Source organism: Pan paniscus, chromosome 12 (assembly GCF_029289425.2).
Source record: "Pan paniscus chromosome 12, NHGRI_mPanPan1-v2.0_pri, whole genome shotgun sequence".
NCBI lineage: Eukaryota > Metazoa > Chordata > Mammalia > Primates > Hominidae > Pan > Pan paniscus.
The window spans coordinates 28,370,494-28,395,304 of record NC_073261.2 but is presented as its reverse complement, the minus strand read 5'-3'; the positions used below and the strand labels follow the sequence as shown (position 1 = coordinate 28,395,304).

At 40.7% G+C, this 24,811-nt stretch overlaps 1 protein-coding gene across 7 annotated transcripts in view; it reads right to left on the bottom strand.

The window, feature by feature from the left end:
• The window catches only part of AFF3 (ALF transcription elongation factor 3), a 597,738-nt gene that overhangs the window by 285,455 nt on the left and 287,472 nt on the right, over nt 1-24,811 (bottom strand). For all 7 annotated transcript variants that reach the window (XM_063594766.1, XM_063594765.1, XM_063594763.1 and 4 more), the window contains one exon: nt 7,443-7,490. In XM_063594766.1, the coding sequence (XP_063450836.1) occupies nt 7,443-7,490 (48 nt within the window). The remainder of the gene's footprint in view (nt 1-7,442; nt 7,491-24,811) is intronic.

Below are 24,811 nucleotides of genomic sequence, written 5' to 3'. Positions count from 1 at the left end.
TGGGTGTGGTGGCAGGTGACTGTAACCCAGCTACTCGGGAGGCTGAGGCAGGAGAATTGCTTGAACCCAGGAAGCCGAGATTGTGCCACTGTACCCCAGCCTGGGTGACAGAGTGAGACTCTGTCTCAAAAAAAACAAAAACAAAAACAAAAACAAAATGAAACAAAGACAATTACAACAGGACCTGCTCACCTAGTGCTTTCATACCATGCTGTTTATTGTTGTGCATCTGTATGACTATTGTAGACTTGAAGATTTGTATGTTAGAATCATTTCTATTCATTCATTCATTTTCAGGCCACTTATCCTAGTTCAGTGGGGCGGGTGGTTGGAGAAAGGCGGGCGCCAGCCCTGGTCAGGACGCCAGCCAGCCCCTGGCAAGGCACGCTCACACACACCCACACTCACTGACACTAGGACTGTGAAGATATGCCAGTGAACCTAAAGGGCACATCTTTGGGATGTGAGAGGAAACTGGAGTCCCTGAGAAAACCCACACAGACTTGGGGACAATGTACAGGCTCCACACGTGGTGGCCCTGGATGGGAATTGGGTTTTTTTCTCATCAACCTTATAACAAAACAAAGTTGAATGAAATGATGTTATCTGAGCATCTGCTGTATGCTTCTTAATTAGCATTCTAAAAATCCTTTTAAATGCCTTAAAATACAATAACTATAAAAGTAATCTTCAGTTTTCATCTCCAGTAAGTTTTCAAAGTCTGATGAATACATATGGTGATATTAAGTATGGGAACAAGAAAGAAAAAATAAAATTGCATTGGTTCTCTTAAATAAAGTTAACAAATGACATAAACCAGGTTAGCTGGCTAGTACTGAACACTAGCATTTCACTGTCGGAGAAGAACACTCAAATGAAACCCAGATTGAAAATAAGTTAAGTGTTTGAGGAATTTACACATTTGAAGGTACCGATAGATACTATGATTTGACATGTATTAACCTTTTCAACTCTGTGCCCCTTAAAAAACACTGCAATCGAAAACCTCATTCATGGATAAAGATAAAAATTTGCACTTATTGTTCTATGTGATTCACATTTAAGCCCTTATTTTTTGAAAATGCTCACTAAAATATAAAGAAGAAAAAACTATAAAGACGTTATGAAAATGCGAACGGACTATATGGATGACAATGTGTAGTCCAATGGCCCACACACATACGAGGCCAGTTAAGGTTGTTATCTCTCAGCTCCAATCCCACCCTTCTACCCTCTTGTTTTGTGTTGCTGGGGCTGGGCTCTCTGCAAACCACCTTTCAAGGACATACTGCTGTTGAAAGAAGCACACCTCTATTTGTTTTCTCCTCTGCATTCCTCCTGTAACTCACTAATCCCACCTGCTCAGTGCCTTCTGCATGTGGCAGCTGTTGAAAGGTACTGAGTACATCTACATTTGACGTACTTGCGTCAGTCCTCTAGTGTAGTGCTGAAGTTCTCCAAGTATCTCCAAGAAACTATGAAACGTTCGCATAAAATACTGACAAACGCCCCATGAAAAGATATTGACTGCAGTATCAGAACCCACTTTTTACTGTTAGGGCAGAAGTTATAATCTCACAGACTTTTAGATGCTTGGGCTGCTAACATGCCCTTCATCTTCTAGGCATATGGTTCTGCAAACAACTTTGTGATTTCTAATGACGTGCATCAAAATGAAACAGGTAAGTATCAAAGGGCGAAGCTGTTCATTCTCAACAGGAGCTTCTGGACTTCCAGTATTCCTTTACCCATCACCCCAAAGCCTCTGGGCTCAGAACAGATTCTGAATTAAGGTGGTCTCTTGTCCCACCTCTGCTAGAAAATGAACACCTCCAGAGTCACTGCCAAGTCCACAGATTGTAGTCACAGGACCCTGCAACACAGTGGCAAGCTGTTGGCCACAGCTTGCAGGCACCAGGGTGCCCTGAGCAGGTAGAAGTGGAGCCCTTTAGGAAGGGCTTTTGGTTTCACCCCAAAGGATTAGCATAATAGCATTTATGAACAATTAATCTCACAGATATAAAATGAGATATAAAAGTGTGGTATTTCTGTTCCTAACCGTTCAGATGGCTAAATGCAAAACGAAAACACAGGACTACCAAGTCAACTAACTTATCTTGGCTAGACTTATTGTAGGTTTTTCTCAGTGAATTTCTCTAGCCCTCCATCGGGCTGACTTTTGTTTTGAGTTTATTTTGCTACAGCAAGTAATGGGATGTATTAATGGCACACCTCTACAGTTACACCTGGATTGATTTTGCCATTGGTGGGCTTCATTTCATCACTAATGATGAAATCTTTGCTCTTGGAAACAAATGAAATAACTTATAAAGGAAACAGTATGAGCTAGAAAAAAAAGCCTGCCTGGTCTGAAGCAGGGAAGATTTGACCTAGGTCCAGCTCTGCAAATGACCCAAATAGGTCACTGAAAACAAGTTATCTCTTTGTTCTCTACCTTCCAGTAGGCAGAGAATGGCGAGTATGTTTTCATTTGATTGACATTTGTGAGCACAAGGCTTCTCTTGTCCCACCATCTGGGGTCTGTACATGTGAGGGGCTATCACGATGTGCATTTCCCAAGTCAGTGCCCTCAACTCACAAATCTCCCAGGACCACAACTGGAAATCATCCCATCCAGGATGCTCCTGAGTTTCTGGAAAACCAAGGAAAAAATGAGTTCCCTTTATTTGCCTCAAGTTTGTTCCACTATAATGTCAGGAAACTGGCTGAGGTCTCCAAAATTTAAAGAAGTACTAATTACCCCCTTCAGATAAACAGAAAATGCAACTCTATGTAAATATTCCCTAAGAATATTTTGCAGCACACTGGAATTAAATTAGTGCTAAAGATGATGAGAGCAAGAAAGTAATCTGCTCAGATGTTACACTGAAATTGTCTCTAAATTCATTCCTTAAGTCCAAACCAGAATCTCAAACACTGGTCTCTTATTACAAAGGCACTCTACGTTATGAGTGTCTTCAACAAATGCCATGTAAAGCTGTCTTGCATAAAAACTGTACATCCTAGATTCCAGCCCAGCACCCCCACCCATTAAGTTATAAACCAATTTTATTTGCTGAACAAATGTTAATGCCATTCTACGTTAATGGATAATGCTATGAAAAGCACCTAAGTATTACAGCATTGGAACATTTAAGGATAAAATAGAGTGTAACTTGGAAAACTGCCTGTTACAAACATATGTCAGCCATGAAGCCTTCTAGCCCTGATCGTCCATCCTCACAGAACTCTGTTTTAATTTCTCCCTCAGTTAAGAGAATTTTGCAATAACACACAGATTTATTAGGTCCCAGGAATAAAACTCTCTGAGTAAGGATAAAAAATAATTATATGTTAGAACACAATGTAATATTCAAATGACTTGAAAACAGTCACCTCAGCAAAAATAAGAAGGAGAGAGGAAGAAGTTAAAGATGAGGTTGATAACACTGGCTATAAAACCTCTGAATTTAAGTGCATAAATGCATGATCTGGCACTTTCGAATCATAAACAGGTAGAAACGGGAAACCTCCCATTCACAATGAATTGCCTGAGTGGTTTCGTTAATGAGCCAGGGGGACGTCTTCATCGAGTAAGTCAGTACAATGTTAAGAGAGGTTGCTGTGTAAGGCGTCTTCATTAGAATCCCAGCTCTACCACTTGCCAGCTGTGTGACCTTGGGCAAGTTGTGTTTAACTTCTCTTCACTTCAGTTTCCTCATCTGTAAAATGGGAATGTTACCAATGCCTACCTCATGAAGCGGCTGTGAGGGTTAAATCACAGCTTAGAACTGTGCCTCACACATAATGCATGCTCAGTCAATGTCAGCTCTTCATCACTTGGTGGTTGTTATTGTATGAGGGACGTATTGCAATTGGAAAGGGAGCTGAAGGGAAGTTACAGCCTTTCCTCCCAAGAAGTCTCTAAATTCACTGACTGCATTTTCTGTTTTCTCGAGTTTGGCTTCTGCCCCCTCTACTCCACAAAAAGGGCACTTGCAAAGGTCACCAGCAACGTTTCTGTGGTCTAATCCATTGTGTGGTTTTAGATCCTCAACTTTCTCGTCCTCTCAGAAACTATGAACATTGAGCTTGAATCTCATTCCTTGGATTCCATGACTTTTCACTGTCATAATTTTCCCTTCACTTTTCTTGTCACTCTCTCTCACTTCCACTTGCCAGCGGCTATTCCTTCCCTTAGTCTCTAAAAGTCAGAATTTAGATTCTCACTGTTCCTCGGTCTCCAGTCTCTCTCCAGAAAAATTTACCTATTTCTATGGTGTTATTACCAATGGCATGCTAATTAATCCAAAATGTTGGTCTAACACCTCAGACCTCTGCTCTGACCTCCTGACCTCCAATATGTTGTTCTATGTTCTCTGTGTTTACTTGAATGTCCCAAAGGCACGTCAAACTCACCATGTTCAAAAATGAATTTATGATTTCCGCCCTTCCCGCAAACCAGGATCTCCCCTAATGTTTCCCATGGCCGTAAGCGCACCACCAGGCATCTCTGGTCTGGACTCCTGCAATAGCCTCCCACTCCCTCTTGCTTCTCCTTTTCCCCGTGGATCCCTCTCCATAGCAGCCAGAGTGGTGCATTTAAACTGCTAATGTGATCACATCACTCTGCTCAAATGCTCAGCTGATCCGCATCTTATAGGATCTACGACCTAGCTCCGTCTGCCTCTCCTGCTTAGCTTTATCTACCTACTCACCAACCATTCTGGCTTTCCCTCTCCTTGGAGCCACAATCTTGGAGGAAGCCTGGTGTGTCACAGATACACAATAAAGACTATGGGCGGTAACCAAGAGTCCTGGTGCTCGTGTTTGGAGGTGAAGAGGGGTAGAGGATCTTGGAGAATGACTGATGTCAGTGAGGCAGGCATAGACAGAAAGCCATTCCAGGAAACACTGGGAACACTAACGCGATCCCCTAGGAGCTCCCCAAATACCAACTACTACTACTAACGCTTTAGGCTGACAAGTAGGGAGAGAGAGTAAAAAGCTCCAGGCTCAACTAGTGCCACCATCATCTCTCTTTCCTCCTCGTCCATCCCACCTCCCCTCCTGACTGCTGCTCATAGGCTAGGAAGAGTGGAATTTGGAGCTCAGTTGCCTCCTAATCCAGCCACCATCTCCACTGCCCTCTTGCACACACATGCAGACTTCAGCCTTGCATATGAACACAAATCTGTGATCCGGTGGGTCCATGTTCTCCCTTTGTTTCAGGCCTCATCCAAAGAGTGTTGTGGCACAGGTGCAGCACTGGCGGTGGGAGGGAGGGGAGGACTGGGGCGAGAGGGGCATGAGGCTCTCATCAGCTCTCTTTAGAAAACAATAACTATATACCATTTGACCCAGCCATCCCATTACTGGGTATATACCCAAATGACTATAAATCATGCTGCTATAAAGACACATGCACACGTATGTTTATTGCGGCATTATTCACAATAGCAAAGACTTGGAACCAACCCAAATGTCCAACAATGATAGACTGGATTAAGAAAATGTGGCACATATACACCATGGAATACTATGCAGCCATAAAAAATGATGAGTTCACATCCTTTGTAGGGACATGGATGAAATTGGAAACCATCATTCTCAGTAAACTATCGCAAGAACAAAAAACCAAACACCGCATATTCTCACTCATAGGTGGGAATTGAACAATGAGATCACATGGACACAGGAAGGGGAATATCATACTCTGGGGACTGTGGTGGGGAGGGGGGAGGGGGGAGGGATAGCATTGGGAGATACACCTAATGCTAGATGACGAGTTAGTGGGTGCAGCGCACCAGCATGGCACACGTATACATATGTAACTAACCTGCACAATGTGCACATGTACCCTAAAACTTAAAGTATAAAAAAAAAAAAAAGAAAAAAAAAAAGAAAACAATAACTATAAAGCTGAATGAGCTCTTGATTGTGACACTCAGTTTTATTCAAACTGAATTTTGCTTTACCTAAACTCTATCCTTTTGGTGTGTGAATTACTCAAGTCTTTATTCAAACTTCAAGCCTTGTATGGAGAACAGAATAGGAAGGTCAAAGGATGGATTTCTTCCATATCCTCAGAAGGGCCAAGAGAGAATAAGAAGGCAGAATTTTTCTACTTAGGGAAACCAAAGAGGGGATTGGTGTGTTCTAGTATTATCCTTTTGCGGACATAAACACCATAACCAATTAAAGGAAGATGGCTTAAAAATGGAATATGTGAACTGCAAATATGAAAGTATGTTGAAAGAGAAAAATAGGAAAAGTTATATCAGCATCTTATGTTGATTGTTCTTTAACTGGAAACAAAGCCCCAGAATAGAGACAATACAGATATAAAATATACTATGTATTTTATTTAACATATACTTATATACCTGAAATGAAGCTGCCTGTTTTGACAATTGCTTTCTCTATAAATCTCTGCCAGAAAAAAAATCATTATGAATTCAACAAATCACATCTCAATTAGTTATTCTGGTCAATTTGAGACTTAGATTTATTTATGAAATAATGCTTTCCAGAAAGAAAAACATCTGGCTTTTTAAAATAGTTGTTAATGTAAAATTTTAACCCAAGTAATTGTATTACTGTAATTCACTAGCAATTAAAAAAAAAGTGTGTAGGATACCCAAAAGAAAGGACCACATTAAATTAAAATAAAGTGTTTTTTTTTTTTACAGTAAAATTCATACCATCTGGCCTAATTTGTCTTGGTGTTTTGCCCAGTGTAGTATCAGCTTTTTGAGAACTATAAATTATTAGGTAACTCCCCTGAAAAAATATGAGTGAAGAAAAAATATGGGTTGATGACGACATCCTGATTATATGTCTGAATATTTGGGAAAAAACTGATGTGGTGGAACAGCCCAATCTAAGTCAATCTGGGCACGAAACTGGTTCAGGGAGGGAACCCACACTAGACACAACGGTGATGAAAAGGACGGGCTCACAGAGGGTGACAGGGAAAATAACATGTGAAACAATAGAGAAATAACAGTTCCAGATCCTGAACATTACCTCTTTGTCAAGTGCTTCTGATTCCAATTAAGTTTACAGGAAAAATAACCAGGCAACCCCTGCCTGACTCAAAAAAAGTACAGACTATTAAAGGATGCTTTTAAATAGCAGGGTGATAAATGGGGCATCCACATGTGAGCACCAGCGTATTTTTCATCTAAATTCTGTTCTTCTGTCTTCCAGCTGATCACTTTAATAGGGTGTCACCTCAGCCTGTGCAGAGGTGCCCAGAGGGGGTGCAGCTCCTAGATTGCTAACAGAAGTGTTGTTTCAAAAACTTATGTGACTGCTCTCAGAAAAGGTAAATGTCAAACAACAGACTATGGGCTCCTTTATCATGGAGCCGCAGGTTTCCTTTCTATTTAGAGTCTATGTCCCACAGATTGATAAGACTGTTTAAAGAATAATCTTACCCGGATTATTTCTTCAACACAGCTGTTGGTTTCTCCAGATCTAGTCTCCTGAAAGCAAAGAAAAAAAAAATTAAGCCTGATGGAATAGATTGATGACCAAACAGAAGACATGCAAGGTTCCAAATTAGTGCCCCCCGCAACAAAAAAATTCAGCAAGTTACAGGTTGAGGGGATGCCTGACCTGGGACTGGCAGACAGGCTCCTTTCCCTAACAGCCAGCTCCCACTGTGGCTGCTGCTCCCCCTTCTCTGGCTGGAGCACCACACACGCACCCCAGAGGCTCAACTGTGGCCCCTCCAACCACCCCACTTTAAGCGGGGCGGGCTCCTAGGGATACAGAACGTGACCTGCAAGTATGAGCTCCATCCACCTTGGGTGCCATTAACGTGTGGAAACCATGGCCTCCGCTACAACAGTGGATCCAATTTATCCACCAAATACACGCCGTGGGCCTACCAAGTACCACAATGGTTGCTACGGCTTAAGTAAAAGTCTGGTAGTTCCACCGTCCTCAAAGCCTTGGTTTACTGGTTTGATAGGCAGAAAACTGAAAGACCAAAAAGAGAAACATCCTCTGGATGTTGGACTGGCATGTGGGGTGTCACGCTCAAGTCACTTGTTCTGTCACTCACACTGCCCTGTGCTGTGCAGATGCTCTGAGGTGCAGTGGCTTCAGGTCACAGCCGACTCTGGGGAGTGTTTTAAGTTCCAGAGATGCTGCGTGGGTCCTGCTGGCTACACAGCCAAGAGTGCAGGATGTGGGTTTGTGGGGACACAGAAGCAGTGGACACTGGTGAAAGTGCCTACCTGTGGTCTCAGGGAGATCACTTCTCTTGGTCCTACAATTCAAGGATGTCAACCTGAGAGTAGATGTCACTGTGACATCCTGGAATGAGGCTTTTCTCCACAGTCTCTTCTCCAAGGCCACTCTCCCTTCCTCCTCACTGTTCTCTCTCTACCAGGAATGCTATCTGCACCTTTCCTGGTTTTTCTAGTTAATTTCCAAATTAATTCCTAGGAATTAATTTCCAAATTAATTTCCAAATTAATTCCTAGGAATTTCCTAGTTAATTCCTAGTTAAGTCATCCTTCGAACAGCAGCTTATCCACAGCTTCCTCCGAGCAGCCACCCTGACCCTAGAGTGCTTGCCCCCAGCAGCCTCCACTTCTTCAGAGCCCTCACCACGACTGCAATTCAATAGTGAAGTCTCCAGTAATATCTCCTCCCTCTAACACATCAGCTCCCTGGATTCCAGGGCTCCCTGTCTTCCAGCACCGTGCTCCACACAGCATGGGGCACGCCCAATAACTATTGGCTGGTGGTAGGTGTATGAATAAATGAATGAGTTCACTTCCTGCAGTTCTGAGGGGCACGAGGCTCATCAGAATCAGCACTAGGACTTTAAAAAATATTACAAAGGTTCTACCAGTGACCGTGCCATCACACTCTCCATGCCCTGTGTCTGCCAGCTCATTCCTTGTCCTGGGGTAGAGCATTTCCTTTGAAACACTCTACCCTTCACTCGAGTAAGGCGCCAGGCTGAAGGAAGATATGTGAGGCTTGAAAAGGTCCCACACATGATCGAGACCTTCTCCTACCCAGAATTAGGGGATTTATCCAAGTCTCCCACCTGAGGCCCAGAAAGTTTACACAACTTGCCCAAGGCCACACAGAGTTACCATATGGTAATCTCTGTTTTAACTTTTTTTTTTTGAGACCGAGTTTCACTCTTGTTGCCCAGGCTGGAGTGCAATGGTGCGACCTTGGATCACTGCAACCTCTACCTCCTGGGTTCAGGCGATTCTTCTGCCTCAGCCTCTCGAGTAGCTGGGATTACAGGCTCCCACCACCATGCCCAGCTAATTTTTGTATTTTTAGTAGAGATGGGGTTTCACCATCTTGGCCAGGCTGGTCTCAAACTCCTGACTTCAGGTGATCCCCTCGCCTCGGCCTCCCAAAGTGCTGGGATTACAGGCATGAGCCACCGTGCCTGGCCTGTTTTAACTTTTTGAGGAACTGTCAAATTGTTTTCCACATTGGCTGTACCATTTTACATTCCCACCATCAATGCATGAGGGTTCTAATTTCTCCACATTTTCACCAATACTTGCTATTTTATTCTACTTTATAATAGCTATCCTAGTGGATAAGAAATGATGTCTCATTGTGGCTTTGATCTGCATTTTCTTTTTTTTCTTTTTCTTTTTTTTTTTTGAGACGGAGCCTCGCTCTGTCACCCAGGCTGGAGTGCAGTGGCGCAATCTTGGCTCACTGCAAGCTCCGCCTCCCAGGTTCAAGTGATTCTCTGGCCTCAGTCACCCGAGTAGCTGAAACTACAGGCATGTATCACCATGCCCGGCTAATTTTTGTATTTTTAGTAGAGTTGGGGTTTCACTATGTTAGCCAGGCTGGTCTTGAACTCCTGACCTTGTGATCTGTCCACCTCAGCCTCCCAAAGTGCTGGGATTACAGGCGTGAGCCACCAGATCTGCATTTTCTTAATGACTAATGATGCTGAGCATCTTGTGTTTACTGAACATTTGTTTATCTTCTTTGGAGAAATGTTTATTCAAGCACTTTGCCCATGTTGTAATTGGGTTGCCTTTTTATTGTTTTGTTATAGGAGTGCTTTGTATATTCTGGATATCAGAAGACTCTTAGCAGATATATGATTTACAAATATTTTGTTCCATTCTATGGGTTGCTTTTTCACGCTCTTGGTAGTGTTCATGGATGCACAAAACTTTAATTTTGATGAAGTCCAATTTACCCGTTTTTTTCTTCTGCTGTTTGAGCTTTTGAGTATCATATCTAAGAAACCATTGCTAAATTCAAGCCATGAAAATTTCCCTTTATGTTTGTTTTCTTTCAAGAGTTTTACAGACAGTTTTAGCTCTTTTGTATAGGTCTTTGATACAATCGTCTGGAAACTTTTAGGTGAGGTTTATTTTCTTGTGGATTATTTGGTGAATTTTCGTTAAAATAGGAATGTTATCTTTTTGCTTCATTCTAGTCTCATCATTAAAAGACCAACAACAAAATGTGCAAGGCACAGCCACTGCTACTAGTAGTGCATGAAGACAACATGCATATCTATCCTTATAAGCCAAGAAAAATAGTGTTCAATAATGACACCAATGCTTTCACTAATACTTCACATCCTTTCCTATACTCATCCTTCCTTCTGTTTTCCCAAAAGCTTCAGTTGGCCACATACTTATTACAAGCTTTCACTCCCATTCCCAATTCCTTACCACAGGACTGCTCTGGAAACATCACCATTCTGACACTCTGATAAAATTGGATCAGAGAGCTCTTTTGGAACCTGATCCTTTTCCAGGGAAGCCTGAGGTGACCATCACAAAGGTTATATAGGAAAGTCTCAGTCGGGCCAGGGGGCTTGATGGTCACTTGGAAGGATTTCCTTTGGCGTTCATGGTGGGAATGAGTGGTCTGAATTAGAAAATGTACTGTCAAACCTACAGAATATCATGAATCATGACTCTTATCCTACTTCTAAGTCCCAACCATTTCCTACTGCGTAATATGCTGGCAGGGCAAATGCTGAATTCTCAATGTGCTTTCTGTTTTCTACCACAAAACAATTAATCAAGAAAAACTTGACCTCAGGTCCTCCTGGTGGAATCACCCAGATATAACAGCATACTACAAATACTCTTAAAATTAAACTTCGGGTTTAATTTCTTAAAGCTAAGCTTCCCTGAATATCACACTTTAATTTCCTTTGATGTAGTTTATATAAATGACAGGTTGCTTTTATAACTATCTCCCTTATAATCCTATACATTTCAACTATTCTACTCTGATAAGGAAATGCACTGAGAGAGAAATGCAGGATAGATGCCCTATTAGATACTTCTGTCATCACTGGAGACATAGATGTAGGATCTTTACACTAAGTCATCTCTAAGGCAGCTCCAACCAGAAGCCTTGATGGTCTGGACAGACATCAGGTCATTCCCTACTAGGCAGGCCCTTTGTAAAGCTAAGGAGGCGGCAGAAGTGAGGCCAGGATGAGGGACTTCTAACAACAGTCTCAGGAAGTCCTGGCCTTAAATTACAGCATGGACAGTCTTTGGCAGAGGAACCTCTTGAGTCTTTTCAGAACACTGAGAAATGTTCTGGGGACTCAAGAAGAGTACCACATTGGTTTGAATCTCCAGGACCCCATTTAGATTGGAGTGAATCCATGGGCCACAGTATTGTAGAAAATCTGAATGTGAAAGAACTTTGGAGCTCCTTTCAGCCCAAGTCAATGACTTTAACAGATGGAGATGCCATGGCTCAGAGAAGTGAAGGGCTCTGTCCAAAAATCATTCTGGCAGCAAGGCACAGTTGAGGCAGAATCCACTCACATTTCAACACCAGCTCATTGAGTTCTCTACTATCTCATGCTGTCTCCTGCAGCTCAATCCCTAGAGCTGGCTCATGCTGAGGTAACCTGCATGCTCACAGTATGAAAATAAAAGAATGCAGGTAGTATTGGGGTAAATTTCCTCCTCCTTTTCCACGTGGCACATTACTCAACGCTTGATCATTGCCTCTCACTAGCTAATCTCCAACACTACACGCGTAGACCAAAGGGGGAAGAGAGGAGAGGGGAAGTAGAGAGAAAAAGTCAAATCTACTACCCCTTCTGTGACATTAAAAAATAAGGGGTAAGGGTTTGTGTCCTTAGAAGTAGGAGGATGGAATTCCACCTTATCTTTTCCAGATTACAGAAAGCGTAGGTAGATAGGTAGGGTTGGGGTTGGGGGATCTGGGGACGTTTACCTTCTTGAGGTCTTTCTCAAATCTGGTTTCAGCTGCAGTTGTGTGCTTACTTTGATTATATTTACATTTTGAAAACTTTCCATGTTTATGAACAAGATTAAAATATGCATGTAATTTACATCTCCAAATTCGTGTTTATATTTTTCACAATAAAGTTATTGCTTTCCTTGGAAAGGTACCCACTGAGAAGGAAGGCTGCACAATGCACATTTTAATTACTCTGTATTTTTTGACGGTTTGTAGCTGTTGTTTCATGCTGAGTTGCTGAGCTGTTGCTCCGTATTTACTCCAACTTTGATGAACCCACCTCATTTTCCTATCATTACATTTTGAAATCTGTCATAACAGTCTCACCTCATTGAACCTCCAACTAAACTTCAATTAAGAGCTAGCAACCCCAGCTGATTCTCCTCCTCTACAGCACTGTCTAGCATGTGATCTCCCTAAATCCTACCATTTAAATGTACATGCCACACACTGCCAAGAAATGTACAGGACTATGCTGTGGGTAAGTGTAGCTCGGGGAATAGCCAGGAGCATCCCATCCCTGATGGTGAAAGTCCCTAATTACCATGCCAAGCACAGAATATGGGGAGAAGCAGGGCTTAAGGAAAAAGAGTGTGATCAAATCAGTGGGAAATGGTATTTCATTGCAGAGATGGGCTGCACAAGTCCTCATTTTTGAAAATAGTTTAACTCTTTATCACACACATTTCAGGTGGAACTTGCATTCTAAAATACTACTACTTTCAAGTCACAACGCCTTTGTTTATCTTCAAGCACTCAAAAGACCCTCAAGCATTTAGAAATTGTGTATCCCATGTACACTCTTAAACACTCCTGCAGAAATATTTTTAAATCAATCTATTCTTGATTTATCAAAAACCTGACATACAAAAAGTTAGGTATGCTGTCAATACCACAAAAGCACTGGTGAGAATCTGAGCTCAAATGCAGGGACCATCATAATTCCATGGGAAGCCCATCCCTACAACTATGTCTCCTGCCTTATCTTTAAGGATAGGGCCACCTGTGAACAGAGGCAGACAGCCAGTTCTCTCCCAAATTCAGCCTGTCTCACACCTAACCTGTACCATCCCCTGTCAGGGGCTTCACTCTGCTCCCAATCCCCAAGCTAGAAGCCCAGCTGCCTCTGAGCCTCCTCTGATCCTCCTGTCTCCACCATCATCTATATATGTAGATGAGGAAAATGCAAAGGAAAAATACACAAACAGCCAGGGCTTTAACAGAGCATCCAAATGAGATATGCTAGGAAAAAGGAAGAGAAATATAATTATTATAGTTAGAAGTATTTAATCCATCCCTATTTTTCCTAACAGACAAAGGATACAAAAGCTCAGCTTCAATACTCAATTTTAGGGTCCTTTTAATGTATTGTATCACCAAGGGAAAATAAGTCAACTGTATTTATATCAGCTTACAGAGTGTTTATCATAAATCCAGAAAAACTGAAACTCACTGTTATTTTAAAATCGTTAATAATTATATTAGTTGACTATAAACTAAACAGTCAAATCTCAATAGCTCTTCTGTGTAGCAGTAAACAATTTAAAAATATTTAAAAATCCCATCCATAATTTAAGAAAAATAAATAAGGATAACCTCAACAAGAAATGTTTGAGATTTGTTTTTAAAACTTCAGAGTTAGCCAGGTGTGATGGTGTCTGTAGTCTCAGCTACTCTGGAGGCTGAGGCAGGAGAATCACTTGAACCCGGGAGGTGGAGGTTGCGGTGAGCCAAGAGTGCACCACTGCACTCCAGCCTGGATGACACAGTGAGACTCCATCTCAAAAACAAGAACAACAACAACCAAAAGGACCAAACAAAAAAAAAAGGAAAATAAAAAACTTCTGCGTTTTACTGAAAGATACAAAAAAAGACCTGAAAGGGACTGAGCTAGACTTCTCAGATACCTCCCAATTCTGGTATATGATATAAAGCCAAATCAATGTACGAAGAGGAGCAAACCACAAACTACATTAATTTTAAAAAAATTATTGAGGCAAAATTCAAGTAACATAAAATCTACCATTTTAAAGTAAACAATTCAGGGGCATTTCGTACATTCACAATGCTGTAAAACATAATCACCTCTATTTGGCTCTGAAATATTTCCACTGTTTCAAAGTAAAACCCTGTAACCAATGCGTAATTTCTCCCCATTCCCCATCAATATGAGAACTATTTTTTCTTTTTTTTTTTTTTTTTTGAGACAGAGTCTTGCTCTGTCTCCCAGGCTAGAGCACAGTGGCGCCATCTCGGCTCACTGCAACCTCTGCCTCCCGGGTTCAAGTGATTCTCCTGCCTCAGCCTCCTGAGCAGTTGGGATTACAGGCATGCATCACCATACCCTAATTTTTGTATTTTTAGTAGAGATGATGTTTCACCATGTTGGCCAGGCTGGTCTCAAACTCCTGACCTCAGGTGATCTGCCCACCTCGGCCTCCCAAAGTGCTGGGATTACAGGCATGAGCCAGCATGCCTGGCTTACTTTTTACAATGATTTTACTGTATTAAAACATTTTACACTGCACTGAAAAGAAGAACATGAGAAAATGTTCATGGGTACCATTTGCTTGTACTGGTAGATTTTCCAGTGGATGTGCTGCCTCTCATTTACGTGTTTCTGACCAGTTCCTAGCAGAGAACTCAGTACAACAGAGCAGGCATGCGATTATATTTGTTGAATGAATAAATTAATGGCCAATACACTAAAAAAAAAAAAGACTATTTACAAAATGAAAGTCCTAAACTTTATAAGAATAATGCCGGTTATCTACATTACAAAGAAATGTCTTTGCTTTATCCAAAAACTACTACAACAGCAGCAAACCACCAATGTTCTAAATTCTTAGAACATCAACATTTATTTACTTCATTAAAATTAGGCTTATATCCATTAAGTACAGAAACCATTAACAAGTCATTTGACTTCCCTAATTCCCACACTGGTACCTGTAAATTAGAGAGTAAGTATCAGTCTTCTATTAGCAGACAATATTGTTAAAGAGCTAATAATTTTCTGTCAGATATTTAGCACTAGGACAAGGTATTTCAATTATGTTATTATTTTTATGAACAGAAATTAGCGATCTGAATCAGAGCCTATAGTTAAAAGCATATTTGGTTTTCAGAAAGTTAAGTGGTCTGTCAGTGTGCTGACGACGTCAAGAACCTATTGATGGCATGAAGAGATGGGAGATGAGAAGCAGAGACAGTGATTTCATATCCTGATGACTAATTGATATTGAGTGCTTATCCATGGGGTCATGTCTCAAAAAAGTGCCGCAGTACTGTCTACTGGGGTCGTCTTCCACACTGCTCTGTCAACACTGGGTGAAGAAACCATGTTACAGGGCTTCCCACTTGCAACCTGACATTGATAAGAATACTTTAAGATTTCTGTGTTCTTTCACTTAAAACCCTACAGTCGTTAATTTTACCAAGAAGAAGATCACACAGGTTCAGGCAGGAGTAACAATGCTGAAGTCATTTAATCCTCACATTACAGGCAAACTTCAGTGAGATTTTGCAAATGTACCATTTCCTCTTGAACATTTTCCTGAATCTTTATTTTAATTAATTAATTAATTAATTTCTTTATTTTGAGACGGAGTCTTGCTCTGTTGCCTAGGCTGGAGTGCAGTGGTGCGATCTCAGCTCACTGCAAGCTCCACCTCCTGGGTTCACACCATTCTCTTGCCTCAGCCTCCCGAGTAGCTGGGACTACAGGTGCCCACCATCACACCCGGCTAATTTTTTGTATTTTTAGTAGAGACGGGGTTTCACCATGTTAGCCAGGATGGTCTCAATCTCCTGACCTCGTGATCCACCCGCCTCAGCCTCCCAAAGTGCTGGGATTACAGGCGTGAGCCACCGTACCCAGCCTATTTATTTACTTTTGAGATGGAGTTTGGCTCTTGTTGCCCAGGCTGGAGTGCAACAGGGTGATCTCGGCTCACTGCAACCTCCACCTTCCGGGTTCAAGTGATTCTCCTGCCCCAGCCTCCCGAGTAGCTGGGATTATAGGCACCCACCACCATGCCTGGTTAGTTTTTGTATTTTTAGTAGAGATGAGGTTTCACCATGTTGGCCAGGTTGGTCTCGAACTCCTGACCTCAGGTGATCTGCCTGCCTTGGCCTCCCAAAGTGCTGGGATTATAGGCGTGAGCCACTGAGGCTGGCCGAACATTTTCTTGAATCTTTATACAATTCCATTTATATGATCTAATATTCTTTTTTTAAGGGATGGCAGGAAATGTACACGAAAACACATCTGATTATCACTTATAGTCAGTTTTCTAATCATAAAATTCTGAACACAAAAGCTTGCAAGACAAACAGAGTAATCTAATGTGGCTGAAGAAACTAACCACTTAAAGATCCTACTTAGCACCACTCTAATTTGTGTCCCACAGTAAGATGGATAATCAATTCCCTTTTAGCCATGAATGGAAATGACCATTGTAAATGGCAAAAGTGCTGCTGCGTATTTGACGATATTCTATTTGGCACATTCTATTAATTTTATTTAAGCATTTTGCTAAAAGAGCAGACTCACAAATCACCCTTCCTATGTCATGTTCTTTATGGATCTTTCTCTCCATTATCATCTGACCTTCCCCATGGGGTCTCAGCTCTTCCCGACCCTCAGAACAGGGCTCATTCTGCATACTCAACATCAGCCATTTCTATGTATGCTCTCTGAGGCGATATGCTAGAAATAAATGCTGAATAAATAAATTCAGCTAAAATCAGCCAGAGCACAGGAGAGAAAGCTTATCTGAGAGGTGGGAGCAGGTAGCACTGGAAAACATGAGTGACAAACTGGCACTTTTTTTTTGTTGGCTGCTGAGGAATTTGTCAATACTCCAAGTTTTATATTTTTAAATCCATCTACCTACAACACCCTATTTTAAATTTATGAACATTTATAGCATTTTCATTCTTTTTGAGACAGAGTTTCGCTCGTTGGCCAGGCTGGAGTGCAGTGGTGCTATCTTGGCTCACTGCAACCTCCGCCTCCTGGGTTCCAGCAATTCTCCCACCTAAGCCTCCAGAGTAGCTGGGATTACAGGCACCTGCCACCACGCCCAGCTAATTTTTGTATTTTCAGGAGAAACGGGGTTTCGCCATGTTGGCCAGGCTGGTCTCGAACTCCTGACCTTTAGTTCATGCCTGTAATCCCAGCACTTTGGGAGGCTGAGGTGGGTGCATTTTCATTCTTTATTCTACTGGTGTTGCTTTACTGTTAGTCTCGGAAAATATTTGCAGGATATGAAGAGAGCTATTATAGTGGCAATCTATTTTATCTTTTCCCTTCTACTCCCATAAAATGTTCAGAGCCTTGAAAAACAAGGTGCGTGTCCCAGTAAAAGGCAGAGTGAGTCCTTCTGCTTGTAGAACTTGGGGTATCTGGGGCTGAACTCAGATATTAATCCTCACATGTGTCCCCTCTCGTTTTTCAGAGCTGGCTTCAGAACGTCTCAGCAGTGACTGCTGACCACTGAATTTTCACGTAAAACATCACCAGATAAAGTTAGCCCCAGGTGATCCTGCTCAGCAACTCAGAAGGGAAGGGAGCTTCAGAACTGCTTTCTATCCTCATTCTAAAGCCTCTGGGTGGGACCCAAGGTGAAGACAATCTCTCTGTATCTTGACGCCCACACTACTATTATAAAACTCCATGGTATTGTAATCTAAAGGGAGAACAAACAGTTGTACAAAACAAAAGGGTCAATAAGAAATAGACATCAGAGGCCGGGTGCGGTGGCTCATGCCTGTAATCCTGGCACTTCAGGAGGCCGACGTGGGGGGATCACCTGAGGTCAGGAGTTCAAGACCCTGTCTCTACTAAAATTAGCAGGGCATGGTGGTGTGTGCCGGTAATCCCAGCTACTTGGGAGGCTGAGGTGGGAGAATCGCTTGAACTTGGGAGGCAGAGGTTACTGTGAGCCAAGGTCATGCCACTGCACTCCAGCCTGAGCGACAGAGCCAGACTCTGCCTCAAAAAAATAAAAATAAAAATAAAATAAATAAATGAAATAAAAATATAAAAAAAGACATCACATGTAAAATATGCTGAGATTATTCTGGCATGATTCTATCTGGACAGAATGCAGACATTCCTGCTTCAATGCCACCTAACACTGTGTGTGAGATCCTCCACGTACAGGGAAAAGCTGCAAAGAAAACCATGTGCTTAGGCCACTTTTTGGCTTCACAACCTTTGGCTTCTCTCAAGAGAATATTAGAGTATATGATCATAAGGCAAATTTCTGTGCCAAGAATTTACCTTTCCAATGGAGAAAAGTTTGTGTTTACTGAATATAAAATAAATTAATTAAAAAGGCTTGTAATCCAACTAAAAGACATCCAAGATGATGTTGGAACAATCTAACAAAAAATGATCATTTTGTGATAAACACCCATAAGAGCAGTCAAATTAAGTCAGTAAGTGTAAACGAAAAATTGTCATGGTTATTTTCTATCTAACGCCACGACTTAAAGGCTTACAGAAAAATAAAATAAAAAAATCATTCAGTTATCTCTCGAATCTCCTCTCCAACATAATCACGCTAAGGAATAATATGCTTAATTATGGACTTGATTTCTAGCACTGGGAAAGTAGATGTTTTTTAGAAACTACTTCCATTAGGCTAAAAAAAGAGGACACTCAGAAACCTAGCAGTAGTAAAGGAGTAAATGATACAGACTATTTAATGTAACATGCAACCAACTGGGGGACTTGGAAGATCTGCAAGGTAGTCTAAAGAGTGAATGTAAGAAAAGGCTGGCTACTGCTTAGGTAAATGGTGTAGTGTGAAATGGTACAAAATCAATGGATGACAGAGAAAAGCATGATTCCACTTCTACCTCACTTCTGCCTGCACACCATAAACCATCCTCAAAGTTACAAGCAGAACAAATTAAGAGAGGACTCACCCCAGTTAGATGGCAATAGTAAGAGAATGTTTTAACCACTTTACATGGCAGCCCCAGGGAAAACAGCACCCATGGCATTGGAGGGACTGGCAGATACAGTCACAGAACAACTCTCTAAAAGAAACCACAGCCGGAAAAAGCAAATGTCCTAGCTCTTCCCTAAGATAGGATCCTCAAATTGCAGACTAATTTGTTGCTGGGTCCCCAAAATCACCAGAGGCTGTGTGGCGCAGTAGGCAGGAACATGCACCTTTGCAAACCCAATTCTGCCATTAGTTACATACGTCCCCGCGGTGGGGGCGTCATCTGATTTCTCTAGACCATACGTTTTTCATTTGTAGAACCGAGACAGTAACAGCACCTACCGAATGTGAGGGCTAAAAATGAGGCAACGCATATAAAGCATTTACAAGGTGCCTACTACACAACAGCTGATCAGTATATAAATACGATTATTTTATTTTAGAATTACATAAAAAGTATTTTCGTATTTAGAAAAGAAAGCAATGATTACTAGGAGGCAACAAGAGTTCACAAGAACCAGATGATGTTATCTCTACCATTCTCCTCTGGTTTTTAAATATAATGTGTTTAGATTTCTGCAAGATTGATTTCCCAGTGGGTAGAAGGAAATGATGGATTGGTTGCTCATATAGCTGGACGGACTGGTAGCTAATTGAACAGCCATGCCTAAGGAGTATTGTTCAACAAATACTTTATTGTGCTTACTATGTGTTCGGCATGTCCTATATGCTAAGGATTCATAAGTGAATAAGACAGACAAAAATTCCTGTCCTCATGGAGTTTATATTGTAATGAGATGAGGCAGTAAAATAATAAATAAATTATACAGTATAGTAGAATATGGAATGTTATAGGGAAAAGTTAGACCAGGGTAAGGGTATGGGACTGTGGGATGGGGCTTTATGCTTGTAATCTGTCTGTTAAATAAGCATGCTATCTGACAAACAAAACACAGTATAAGCCCCAGGCTGTTAGCCTCCTCCCCTCTTCCTACTTATAAACCTGTAGTATTTTTTCCTTCCACTATGAGAACTTCATTACTCTGAGTCATAATTGTGTGTTTAATGTTCACCTTTGTCGCTAAGCTGAAAGCTCCAGAGTCTAGGGAGAATGGCAAGACCAAGGAAGGGTCTCAGCATTTGAGGAATGGCTGCAGAAAGTGTCACGGGAAGGAGAATCAAATGGACCACACTGGATGCCTCATGTTTTCAAAGGACATTGTTATTAACGGGACAGGGTTCATACTCATTCTGGGTCATTCCAGACACAGGAGTTTGAACTAATGGGGGAAAGTCCAGGGACTATTCCAGCTTCCCAAAAGTTCTTTTTCACAGTTAGAATAATCTACAAAGAAAGTAAGCATGATTGATTTCATGTTCAATCAGAAGTTAAATGATTGAGTGGAAGTTACTTATTAACCTACACTTCTAAAATGTAAGATTCTAACTTTAAGACTATAATTCTGGTCATTTCCAACAATTTTATTAATAAAACGTTGAATGGTAAATTTCTGTATTTTCTGGGTTAGTGTAGTAGTAAGTCTATGACTTCTTTGTTAAGAAAACTCATACAGAGAATACAAAGATTATTTATTCTAAAAGTACCAATCTAAAATTATGAAATAAGAGTCATTATAGTAGCTAACAAATTAAATGGATTAATTGGGTAGAGATTTGAGAGATTATAATTAATGATAAATCAATAAAGTATTCAACATGAAAATCTATTACAACCCTGTTTATGTTATTTAACTTCAAGCATTCAGTTCTGTATGCTTATAATTAGCAAGCTATAAAAGATGCCATCCATAAAAACATAATGAGAAGAACTGTTTATAATGATAATTAAGATTCATTTGCTCAGAGAGAAGGGTTCACACGGCTACAGGTTGCAGCAAACAAAGGGTTAAGCTCATTATTGAGGAAAATACTACATTTAGGCAGCATTTATTAGACATTTAACCCTATCAGGCAGAGCCTTGCCTTAGAAAATACATCATAAATAATGCTTCTTACAAGACAGGCAAGATTTTCCAAAGTGAGGTAGCAACTACTGGGAGTCCATGACATTCTGTAACTTTGCTGGGCTCGACTCATCCAACTGTGTTAGTAATAATTAAACCCTAGCTGATGGCTTTTATGTTCTCTTTCTGGTTTCTCAAGTCTTCCCTGCATTGATGTTTTATTAAAAATATATTGTGTATTGTGAAGGCCAGTGGAGAAAAAATTTTACATTTTCCCTTTCCGCCTCTGGGCTGGAGTTTGCCTTCTATAGCACTTTGTCTCATACTCCGAGCACTGTTTGAGGCTTCTCACGGGCTTGCCAGTGGCAAAATTGAGGCTCAGAGGTGGGAAACATAAACCCTTAATACAAAGACCCTCACTTTTTAGATCCTTTTGTAATTCTGGCTTTAGAAAAATCAAAGTTTTCATTCAGCAGAGAAGAAGCTTCTTCCCCCTTTCACAGAAACTCTAATATCTATAAAGACCCACTCAGTGAAGCCTAAAATGCTTTCTAGACACATAATTGTAGCAATAAAAGTGTGTCTTCACCTCCCACTGTACCTCTGAGCTGATAGATACAATTTGTTACTCCATTGACAACCTGCCAACACTTCACAATAATTAGAGCCAATGGTCCTTTTCTAGATATAGCATAATGTAACCTTCAATATTAACGTTTTTTTCCCCCATCAGTGCAGGCCTAAGACAGAACAACTCTAAGACTAGCCCTAGCCTGAAGTCACAGAGACCTTTAATGCAGGTCACGGGCAGGACAGCAATGATCAAGGGTAAACTCTAACACATGAACTGGTAACCCAGCAGTCAGCCACTGTGTGGCCTGCTACATTAACCGCCCTCTGAGCCAAGCAGGCACCCCAGCGGTCCTCATTTAAAAAGAAAAAAATATAAGAATCTTAATAGAGAGATTGGGGGGCTTATTTTTCATGATCATGTGCCTTTAAAAGGAAAGTCCTAGAGTCAGCCCTGATCAATACAGCCTCTCCTGCTTCCTGCTTTCAATCTGTTAAGCAAGAAAATGCTTTCATGTTGGCACTAATCCCACTGTGCCCCCAAAGAAGAGAAAAAAACCTCCCGAGAGACTGTCTATTTAATATCCACACAGTCGGTTTTTAGAAAAACAAAACAAAACAAAAAACCCAAGGAAATGAAGACTATCAGGAGAACACTCCCGGAAAAACCCTCCTGAAAACATGCCTGAGTAAAAGAAAAGTCAAAAGACTAGATAGAGAAATGATGTCCAGGGAGCTCATAATCTGCTTGTGCAAGAATTCTAGTTTCTAGAAAGTCACTGATTAATAAATTCATGTGCTCATTCATTCATTCACAGATAACTGCTGGGCACCAATGCTGTGCCAGTACCTGGGATACCATAGCGAGCAAAACCCGTAGGGCCTACCTCTCAGGGAGCTTGCACATTCTACGGGGGAGCAGGCAAAAAACAAACACAACAATTTTAGATAGTGACAAGTACTTGCAAACAAAGTAAATAGTGTGATGTAAAAAGGCTGGTCTGATCATTACGATTCCTTTCAGCATGAAACTTCCCTCATATCACAAGGTATAATGAGGACTTTTAGTCCTTTGGATGGAAGTCCTAAGATGAGAGACTATATTAATCATAATAGGTGTAAAAGACAAAAATACAACAATGTAAATTTCAAATGAAGAAGCAATATGCAATCTCAATTTCTACCACATCCCCAAGACCCTTGGAAGAACCTATTTATAGCTTCATCGCAGCCATTTTGAAAAGGTAGAGAAAAAAACATCACAGGTTTTTGAAAAGAAATTTTGCAAATAACATGGCAGTATTGCAAAATGCAAATGGAAATGCTGCTGAGCCATCTGCTCAATATTACAGCAACATTGGGAAAAGGCTCTGAAAGAAATGATGTTTGAAATCATTAAAAAAATAACATGTCAAGTTTAAAATACTCAAGAATCTTAAAACCAGCATCAACACATTCAGCAACCATATGGCCCTACAGCAGGTTAAAAAAATAATCGCCCTGCTTGCAATTTCTACTTCAACCCAATGGTTTCTAAAACATGTTTCTTTTTCCCATTTGAGTACCTTTTCTTTCCATTGAATTCCTTGGTGTTTACAGTTACTTGAATTATACCTGGAGCATAATTTTTGTTTCACCCTTTCCAAAGTAGAAATAAGATAGTAAGGAAGATTAAAAGTCACCTGTTCAAGAAAAAGGAATGTGCAGATGACTCTATATAAATTGTTGAACACATCTTGTTTTAGGTTTATTGATTTCTCCATCCTGATCTCACTGTCTCAGTAATAACTGCTAATCTCATTGAGTATCGTAATTTTCCAGGCACTCTGCTAAGTGCTTTATAGTCATTATATCATTTAATCACCACAAATTTATAAAGTTGATGCTGTTATTATCTACATTTTCTAGATGTGAAATTTCCTCAAGGTCATACAGGTAACATGTGGCAGAGCCACAGTCCAAACAATTGTGGGAGCCACGTCTGTGCTCTTAACTGCTATTATATGCAACAATTCAGTGTTCAGATGTTTGTGCTGACTTCTCAAGGTTAAAAAATGGGCAACATAGCAAGATCCCATCTCTGCAAAAACATTATAATTTTTTAAATTACAAAATTTATGAAGGCCCAGAGAATTACAAATTTATAATGGAAATCCTTGGTGTTTCAAATGAATTAAAAAAGTAGTTTCATTCAACTTACTAGCTTCACCTAGTAGCTTGTGGATACAGTAGGAACTCAATACATGATTACTGATAGCAGTATTAATTCACATATAAAAATATTACATCAAATGATCAGTGTCTGGTGCATGCATTTTAAATGCTAAAGTTCCTTTTGTATCTGGATCATAAGAAGACTTTTTAAAATTACAAATAATATTTAAAGGTGATGATTAGTTTAGAACGGACCTGAGGGAAGTCAGGCAGTAGGAATATCTGCCAAACACTTAAGTTCTCTAAATGTAGAGATATAAATGAAGTTACAAATGTAACACTATCCATAGCAAAAAAAAAAGGAATAGATGAGCGTTACTGATGTGCATGGCCTCATGCAATGGTCTCAGTGCAGAACTTTATTTGGTCTTATGAAACACTTTACCAAAACTTTCACTTGGCATTCCTCTGTCTGTTGCTTTTGCCTAATGATCTTCTCTCTTCACTGATTAGCAATCTTGTCTGTCTTTAGCAACCCTTTAAATCTCATGCAGCCAAAAGTTATAAATAAAACAAAGCAAATAAACAATGTGGGTAAAACAAATCAGTGTGATAAGCAGTTGTGAAGTTGCAAACTTATTACAGAAAAATCCATGTAAACAAATCCACTAAACACATAGTCATTAATTACAGCTCACAACCTCCCATCACTTCTGCCTTCTGTTCTCTAATGTGGGGTGCTTGGTAAATCTCTGGTCTAGAGTGGCATTTTATTTTTGCAATCCTTGGCTGTAGGTAGACCTTGGCCTCTTCTCCACTCATCAGGAAGTCTTGAAAACAAAGATGCTAAGGTTTAGAGTATTATAACTGGAAATATGAAAGGCATTTTGCAATATT